Source organism: Cupressus sempervirens, chromosome 10 (assembly GCF_028749045.1).
Source record: "Cupressus sempervirens isolate cs-2001-9-10 chromosome 10, ASM2874904v1, whole genome shotgun sequence".
Taxonomy (NCBI): domain Eukaryota; kingdom Viridiplantae; phylum Streptophyta; class Pinopsida; order Cupressales; family Cupressaceae; genus Cupressus; species Cupressus sempervirens.
This window is the reverse complement of record NC_143127.1, coordinates 429,628,453-429,638,266: the sequence shown is the minus strand read 5'-3', so window position 1 is coordinate 429,638,266 and position 9,814 is coordinate 429,628,453. Positions and strand designations below refer to the sequence as shown.

General features: G+C 31.1%; 1 protein-coding gene across 1 annotated transcript; it reads left to right on the top strand.

The window, feature by feature from the left end:
• The first annotated feature begins 6,582 nt into the window (after positions 1-6,582).
• Positions 6,583-9,456, top strand: LOC149534554 (uncharacterized). The gene is made up of 3 exons (XM_089804880.1): positions 6,583-7,781; positions 8,674-8,846; positions 8,962-9,456. Exons 1-3 carry the CDS (start codon positions 7,023-7,025, stop codon positions 9,038-9,040), a joined length of 1,011 nt encoding a protein of 336 aa, XP_089661006.1. The 5' UTR covers positions 6,583-7,022; the 3' UTR covers positions 9,041-9,456.
• Positions 9,457-9,814: the final 358 nt, after the last annotated feature.

Below are 9,814 nucleotides of genomic sequence, written 5' to 3'. Positions count from 1 at the left end.
TTTTATTGCTCACCACTCTAAATGAATGAATTATACACTACTAACGTTGCTCTAATACCAAATGTAATAAAATTAACAAGTGTAGAAAATTTCATAAAAGAGTAAATATGTACAACACATAATTTACATGGAAAAACCTAGTAAAAATATTTTAGTAAAAACATGGGAAAATGTCTCTCAATTTTCTTTCTCAGGAATTATCATAGATGTTCAAAATGTATGAACAATCATGACTTCAAGTTGCATGTAACAACTAAGTTGTAGAGTCTAAATTATAGAATATTTACTAAATCTAGTAAGCATGACTCATACAACTACATGTAAAACACTTGTCAAAATTACTATTTTTGGCAAGTTGTCAAAATAACTTACTATTTATACTAATTCCACTCATACAAACTTTCTAAGTATAGTAAGTCTCAAAAAAATTACACCTCTAACAAGATGCCTTTGACGTGTTCAGCTTACAATGAGCGCCTTAATGACACACTACATGGGCATCTATGATGACTCAACCATAACTAGATGTCATTTATGATGACTTCACATTCCAACAAATAGTTCATCCCTTTTACTTAGTTCCACCCATTAACCATGAAGTTATTTTTGAAGCATTTATGTATTAGGATCTAACCCATGTTGAATAATATGCTCACAAACTTATGAAAGCTAGTTTATGACACTTTTTTTTCAACAAAATTATTTTTGAATACATGTGTGTTCCACTCTTTGATCTTTGATTTGACAAATTGCAACTTCTTTTGAAATTGGGATCTAACCCATGCATTTATGTATTAGGATCTAATCCATGTTGAATAATATGCTCACAAACTTATGAAAGCTAGTTTATGTCACTTTTTTTTTTCAACAAAATTATTTTTGAATACATGTGTTCCACTCTTTGATCTTTGATTTGACAAATTGCAACTTCTTTTGAAATTAGGATCTAACCGATGCATTTATGTATTAGGATCTAACCCATGTTGAATAATATGCTCACAAACTTATGAAAGCTAGTTTATGACACTTTTTTTTTCAAAATTATTTTTGAATACATTTGTGTTCCACTCTTTGATCTTTGATTTGACAAATTGCAACTTTTTTTGAAATTGGAACATTTTTGTTCCCTTTTGAAAATGGGTATTTACCTACCACAACTTTAACACAGATAAGAATTTAGGATTTCTAAGCTACATCCTTTCAAATTTAACAAAATGTTTGTGTGTGAAATCATTGGAATCCTTAAAGAGATGAAGAGTAATAGAAAATTTCATTGAACAAATTAAGGGAAGGTTTTCCGATTGCATCTTATAATTTGGTGATACCCAATTACCTGATACAAGAAATCAATTAAGCCTTTTTTCTATTAGGGAGGAATATTGTCTTTTATTTGTTTATGTAAAATGACCTTCTAGAGGAAGAATGCCATGAAGAGCATTCTTATTGATAAAGTATTGGAAATCCTCTATTATCCTTGGAGGTGGAATAATCCCAACTTTCTTCTCTTGCAAGGATGTAATGGCATTGAAATAATCCCCTAGAGTGGTATTATTGTCTTTTGAATATAGGATATACTTTGTTAGTGTATTTCAAATTCTTTTTTCATCAATTGTTGATGTCCTATACACATTTATAACTGTACAACTTAGATCAAAATTTATAACTTTTAAAGCTTGGTAAGCAGGACTAGATGTATCCAATTCAAGCATGACATGCCTTGGGTTCTAGAATGTTATGAGACCACTAGATGGACCTTTGTAGGAGCATGAATTTCTTTCCATTTAGACTATTTATTGATTGTTGACTCAAATGATTGGATTGAAGTTTTGGCTCAAATATGGACTTATTTTCATCTAGAACACATATATAATAGATCAATGAAAGAATGCTTCAATTTCTAAGGGAACTAAGATCCAAATATGCAATCATTGTCATCTGGACTACTTGCATATTTGTGTACATTGTATTTGTAATTTCTTCAAACTTACCAAAGGGGTTTGTCATAGGAAAATAGATCCCTTGTCAAGTTAGCAAACATTGAAATGGTATCCTCAAACACCACCTTGACAAACTCAATTGTTAACAAGGTAAAGTTGATCAAAATTTTAGGTATACATTATATTAGATTGTTTTAATGATGCATAAGTCGGTTATTTATGTTTTTAGAACCTACAATGCCTTTAAACTTATGCCACTTAAGACTGAAAAATATTTTATTATTATTAAAGAACATAATTGAAACAATCACCAAACCAAAGACATCAATTATAAAAAATGATATATAGATTCTACACGACCTCAATAACATTATTTAATGACTATTCTAAAATATCTTTTAATTTAATTTTATTATATATATTCTTATTACAATTATAACAAGGACGCATAGTGTCTAGTTCCTGTCAATATTGCATCTTAGTTGAAGGTTATGGTCAAAGTATGAAAAATGTATGCAATCTAGCTATATAGAATGTTCAATTGTGTATTTTTACCGAAAAAATGTTCTCTTTTATTTCTTTTTTTAAGACTTTTACTTAGCTTAATTTTTAATTCTTGTAATGAAAAAAAAAAAAATCTTTATTAGATATTATTTATTAAACTAAATAATATAAAATAAGAGCTATAATTTAAGCTTTAGTGGTACCTTCATAAAAAGTAAGAGATTTTTATTCTATGTATAGAATGTTAATTATACATACTCATTTAAATTAAAATAATCTAATAATATGATATAAATATAATATCAATAATTATCATATAACTATTTATGTTTATAATTAGTTATTATATTTATAGTTTGCAACAATTTGAAGTAAAGATCCTTTATTTTGAGTAAAAATAGTAGCAAGAGCATTTTTCAATTAAACTAATTAGTTCAACTAAATTAAAATCTATGATTGATGACAAAATAATATTTTAATATAAAATTAAGATTTCAATTAAAATTGTTTATAATATGTGACATGAAGAATCAATCCAAAATAAAATGAGTAGTATACTTTCAATTTTTAAATGGTTGTAAATAGATTACATTATATTTTAGTTACCCAATAGAATATAAAAAATTGAGGGGAGAAATAATTTAATTTAATTTCTAGATAAGATATGTCCAAAGATATTCTTATATATTGTCAAACAAATTTATTTCATTTTATTGAGTTGTCTTATCATATTTAATATGGTAGTTATAAAGTTTGGAAAAATAAATAAATTTTTAAATAGAAAATTAAAAGCCAACCCATGATGTAGCAAGACTACAACCAATAAGATTGGAATTTTTTTTCCTTCTTAAAATTAGTAAAATATCAAAATATATGAGAACTATATAAAATTGAAAGTTTTTGAAAAATAAAAGATTCTATTGGACAAAGTAATTGAAAAATAACATTTTCAATGCTATAATATCCTAAATATAAGCTTTTAATAATTTAAGTTTCAATAATTTCTAATATTTTATAATTTAATTACTTCCATCTATTTTTTTAAACCGTCCATACAAACATATAAAATATAATAGATATTTCGAAAATCACATTGCAAACCTTAAAAGACATTTTTTAAACAAAACATAAATGATATGTCAAAACCAACATATAGAAAAAGTCTCATACATCTATCATTCTAGAAGGAGAAACAATAAAATAAAATGATATTAAAGAAGTGGAGCACATTTATCATTATATAAGAATTTGGAAATGACATAGCAAACTTGACTTGATTTTGGGAAAACGAAAAATAAATTAAAAAAGTTAAATTGCTCAATGCGATTGCTTGGTTATTGTCATCTTTTGCGGAAGAATATAAAATTGTGTGACGAATAATAATAATGATTAGCCCAAATAAAAAAAAATTAAATTAACAAAGAGTCCACTAATTTTGAAATAAAAAAGCTTAAAATCTTAGTCAAGAGATATGTGATCAAACAATTTCAAAGAGAGTTTATCATCTCTCCATTTAATATTAATTAATGAGATGGAACACTAGAGGAGCTAACAAGAAGAAACGTATGAAGAACAAGTTGTAAGAGGCATATTCCTTAGCAAATAAAATCCATTTCTATTTTTAATGATTGGGGTATTAATATTTCTTTAACATAATAAGGAATATAATTACATCTTTTTTTTAAATAGTGGAGGAAAAAAATTTAAATAGAAGAGTAAAATATTGTTTTTACACACTATTGATGAATTTTAAGGGTGAAGCAAGTTTCTCATCTTTAATTTTCTAGTTCTTCTTTGTTAAGGAAGTTTGACATTTTAGTGGGATGTGTAGAGTTTTCTGAATTTTGGGTCTAATGGGATTAAACAGTTGTTAAAACCTCTTCTCTTTAGATTGTGTGGACTCGTGGTCCTTTTATCATTGGCATGTTTGGTTGGAAAGGGATCTACCAATTTTTCTGATTGTTAGGATAGTTCTAATACAATTGTGGTGGAAATTATTCACTCTCTTTGTGATACATCATCTGCGAAAAATCAATTTGGATGACCTTTAAACACTTTCTCCTCACAAAGTTTTAAAATTTAACATTTCATCGCAAGGAATTTTAGGGATGCTGACATTTGTGAAGTTGGTTGACATACTTTTGGTATATTCAATTTATGTTCTCTGTTGACAAGGACTTTGTACTAATAATTTAATGAAGCTAGTGTTATTTTACATGGTATTGGGCATTTTTGTGACAGAGAATTATTTGTGGGTCTTATTTTGAGGTGGTGGTGACTCTATTAACTAGGCAACAACTCGAGGGTGTTAACTAACATTAGCTTTGGTTACCAAATATATTCTCCATTTGTACTCCTTGATGTATGTTAGTTTTACACAAATTCCTACTGAGTGGAATGGTTTTGTGGATTGTTTGCCTAGACAGGCTTCAAATCAAATGCAACATTAAAATTTAGTGGAATAGAGGTAGTTATATCCTGATATGTCTCATATGTTAGATCAATTAGTGGATAGTGACAAGGTTTTGTAGTGCTCTTTATGTTGGGCACTTTGATATTTTTGTATCTCAAATGTCAAAAGTAGTAACATCCCTAAACAATTGGATGAAAAAAACATATTATGTCAAAGAAATTTAATTTTACATGTGATCACAAGAAAAAGTATTATATTTGACAAAAAGATATATTAAAAAGCTAAAATGTGATAAGCGTGTGTAGTAAATTGTAGAATGGGGAAAGAAAATATGCAAATAAGAATAGGTTGATAAGGCTTGTTACAATTACATGTTAAGACTAATAGAAGCAACATGGTATAATATTTATGGTATGGGATATGCAAGAACATTCAAATGAATTAAATTAATATTCTAAAATAAAAAATGAACTTTTTTATTTGAAGACATTATAGTGAAAATAATAGATTACTTAATCCAAATTCATATCAAAAGATTCACCATTAATTAAAATAATAAGAAAGTTAGAATTATAAATTGTAAAGAGGTAGACAAGCTGTTTATTTCTTACAGAAGAATCAGACTCAAGATTTCTTAAATATTATAAGTTCACAAATCTCATATTCATCTCATTTTGTCCTAGTGATTAGCATGCGCATACCCATCATTAAAAGACATTCCCTACCTTCCCCATTCACTCTCCTAAAAGCACTCATTCTAGGGTGAACTCAAAATCACTACTATTATGACTATGCAAAGGTATAAAATATCTCATAACATTTTAGGTGTAAAAAAGGAGTGAAAATATCTAAAGAAGGGTGAACTCAAAGGGCATCAAAATCACTACTCTTATAACGTGCAAAGGAAGAAAATATCTAAAGAAGAGAAAATTGATAAGATTTGTTAAAAAGAATGAAAAATATCTTATGACATCTTAAGTATTAAAAAAAATGAAAAATTTAATAAAGTATAGAAAATTAATTCCATATAACAAAATTCATGATTAATTAAAAAAGAAACTCTCAGAAATACAAATTATAAATTGTTGATTGAAACTTCCATTCAGTTCTTATTAAACAATTTAGTGGGAGGATAGCCGCTTCCTTGAACAATTCTATCCTGAATTCTCATAATCTACATAATCGCATACCGATAAAGCTTACATCGAATTTTACTCCAACCTCCCCACTTCACTCTGTCCCAAATATTCTTTCTGAATTGACAGATGGGGTTGAACTGAAAAGGCAAAGATTCATTCATTACTGTGGCATATAATCCAGTCCGCCAAGAAGACGAAGTTAGTGTTGTCCTGACCCGCTATGCTCAAAGCAAATAGTTCTAGAGGTGGAGGCTAGAACTGATTTGATTGATTATGGTTTGTTGCCTTTCTATGTAGGGATTAGTTGAAATAGAACCGCATTATATTAATGGTGTATGGCATACAAGAACAGGGTAATTGATTATACTTACATTCTAGAAAAAAATTTATTTTCAGTTTTATTTGATTACTTAATCAAATTGCTTAACAAATCTATGATCATAGATTTAAATTTATATAAAATTAACTGACACCTCCATTTCCTTGAAAGGCTCCAGAATTTGGTTAGTTTGATAACTATCATTAGATTTTTTTGTCATACTGTGTTTTCCTTGTTATTTTACTGTCTGTACAGTCCTCTTAGAATCTGAATTCCTCGCAATAGTTAACACAATACATACAAATGTTCCAAGCTCGTTATCCACTTTTAAAAGATGTTTCCTACCTCTCTCCATTCACGCAATCCAAAGCACCCCTTCAAGATTGACCGATGGGGGTTAACGCAAAAGACAGCAAATTCATAACTGTAGCATACGGTCTTGTCAGGGAAGAAAAAGACTTTAGTATTTGTCCTGACCAACTAGCTCATTGCTTATAATTCTAACGATAAAAAATCAGTAAAATTTTCAACCCATGACCATCGCCCATTACTTGTTAACGAAAATAGGATTCCACCAGAAGAAAGAGCGTCTGCGGACTCTATACATTCCGGTATCAAAATATTTATCTTGTTGAATGAAACCCCTGAGTCGGAGATAATTTTCTGTAGTATCCCACAAAGGGCTCTTCAGCCCAATTTTTAATGGGGAAATGATGTTCAGATCTTCTTCCTGTTCGATGGATCATCCCGGCTTTCTTTCAGAGCCTTGTAATTTTAGCAGATGTAACTACAAACTATCCAGGTGTGCAAGTCTTAAGAAGTGCTCTGGCCAGAAAGGTAGGAGTCCCTCTAAAGTTGAGATATCTGGTAAACTTAGAAGGGCTCTTTCAGAAGGTAATCTGATGCACCCTCTGATCAGGAATGAAGAAAACATTCAGAGAACTCCAAAATGTCATTGTTGCAGAGTATTTAGGTCAAGGATGAATGGGCTATTAGTTGCTGCAAATAGCAGAGCTGAATTCAATAGGATGGGTATGATGGATTCTCTCTACCAGGAAAACCATCACAAGAATTCGTCCCCATGTACAGAAGTTCAATCCGAGAGGGATATGATCTCATATCCTCAGTGTCCTCTACAAGAACATAAAAACCAAATGACCCACAATTTTTTTGTCTCTGTAAATGGTGAAAGTATGATTGAGAATCCTGTGATGGCAGAGAAATTGTTGGGTTTAAAGGCTGGACTGAATGGAATGGATTTGGTGTGCACTGAAAGAGGATGTGCTCCTGCCCATGTAGATGAAAGAGAGCATATAAAGGAAGGCTCTGGCGTTCAAGATGGTGTAACAGGGGAAGAGAAAAGCTCTGGAAGAGAAATCAGCAGCACAGATTTGTACTATCAGAAGACGTTGGAAGCAAACCCTCACAATCCTCTTCTGCTCAGGAACTATGCCAAGTTTTTGCATGAGGTGGATGTTGAATCTGTTTCATTTTAGGTTTGACAACGTGGTAGATTATGTCAAGTAGGCATCTGTATGTTACTGACATCAATCAAATGGGCTTCGAACGACAATCAGAGGACTGAAGTGTAATACATGTTCCAGAAACTGGTTATCTAACACATGACCACATAAAAGAGTTATTTATGGGGTTTTCTTGTTTTTTTTTCATTCAATTTCCTTTTGATTGGCCCCTAGGCAGGGATCCTGCTCTTACCAGGACGCCGATTTTCATTGCTAAGCTTTCCAATGCCTAAAAGTACCTTTAAGCTTTCCAGAATAAAAAATCACGTAATGGTGGTTTAAGATTTACCCTCTTTATGCCGTGATTTACAAAAGTTTAAAACAATCATCCCACTCTACCAAACCCAGTACTGAACAGCAAGCCCTTCCTTCTAACTGCAAAGGGCTTAGAACATAAAGGCTGTCTATCATTCTTTACTCATCTGGGTAGTCATGGATTACTGTGTCTATTGGTTTTGGTATTGCTGAATTTATTTTCTTAGATGTGAGAGAATATAATTGAAAGATGGATTAAGGAGTTTGATCTATATTCTTGAGAAAGTAAATCTATATGCTTATACTAAAAGATGAGCACAGTAAGCTTATGAATTGTAGAAATCATATAGTTGCTGATCACTAGTGAATTTCGATAAGATATGTATTTGCCCAACTGTGAGCCACTGTTATTAGCCATGTAGTAACCTTGAGTTTCTGACACTTGTATCAATATTTAGTCATCTGGGTTTATTGGGTAGTAATTTATCACTGTTATTAGAACTTGTTGATCTCGAGAGACTTTTAATATGATATACTATTGATATGAAGTTGTTTTATGTCTTGTTTGGATTGATGTCCTCAGGAAAAGCATGATACGAAGAGAGCAGAGGTATACTATTCTAGGGCCATATTGGTAAGCCCAAAGGATGGAGAGATTCTGTCACTGTATGCCAAATTCATATGGGAAACACACAAGGATTTGTCTCGTGCCCGAAATTACTTTGAAAGAGCAGTCGAAGCTGCCCCTCAAGACTGGTAAGCATCTGTTACCATGTCCTTGTCACTCTCTTCTCAGGTCCTGCTGTGTCTCTTATTTATTTTTAGCATCAAACCCTGAAAATCTATCTAATAAAAGCCCACCATGTTGCAGCTATGTTACTGCATCTTATGCTCATTTCCTCTGGACCTGCGAAGATGATGAAGAGGAGGATGACCTTAATATACAGTAAAATGCAATGGGATCGGCCTATTTGGGCTTTGCAATTACTGCTGTTGCTGCTTAATATTTCATCTCGGCTTTTAAGTAGTTCTGTCCCGAACATAGTGTGTTCTTGACAAGATTGGTTTCCAAATTTTTCCAGGCATTTATCTTTGTCTATTTTATAATTTCTTCTCAAGTCAATTCCAAGACGCCAGTGTGGAGATAACAAAAAGTTAAGTTAGTGGAATGGAGTTCGATGAGCTACTAAAGGACAGCCTTCGCCTATGATGAGACTGGATATATGTTGTCGTTACGGGTGAGATTTGTCTTCACTTCTGATCTCAGTAATAAGATCAGTAGTAAACCACTGATGAACTGACACAGAATATGTACATTTGTAGCTAAAGTTGTGATAAATATCAATCAAAGATTGGCTATACAGAATCTTGTCTGCAACCAAACTTCTAAAAGAAAAATAATCAGTTGGCTGTGAGCCATGAGAGAAATTGTTGGAATAAAGATTCCACTTCCTTCAAACATTAAACGTCATTGATAAGAAAGCAAAGAGCAAAAATGGATCTTATCAGTTAAAGGTTATAAATACGAATTTGAATGTTGTTATGGCTTACATCATAGCAGCATTCCATCTCCATGATAAGTTAGCAGCTTAAATTAAATTGTTTGAGCTTCTAGCAGCATTCCGTAGAACATATTTAATATAACTTCTCTCCGTTATTTTGTTGAGAAAGGGGCTCAAGGTTGACAAAGAAGAATTCTAGGCGAGATTGGAGATGGGGAAGTA

Coding starts and splice junctions, on each gene's coding strand:
- LOC149534554 (XM_089804880.1), top strand. CDS start 7,023: ATGATGTTCAGATCTTCTTCCTGTTCGATGGATCATCCCGGCTTTCTT. Junction 7,782..8,673: donor ATGCCAAGTTTTTGCATGAG/GTGGATGTTGAA, acceptor TGATGTCCTCAG/GAAAAGCATGATACGAAGAG. Junction 8,847..8,961: donor GAAGCTGCCCCTCAAGACTG/GTAAGCATCTGT, acceptor ACCATGTTGCAG/CTATGTTACTGCATCTTATG.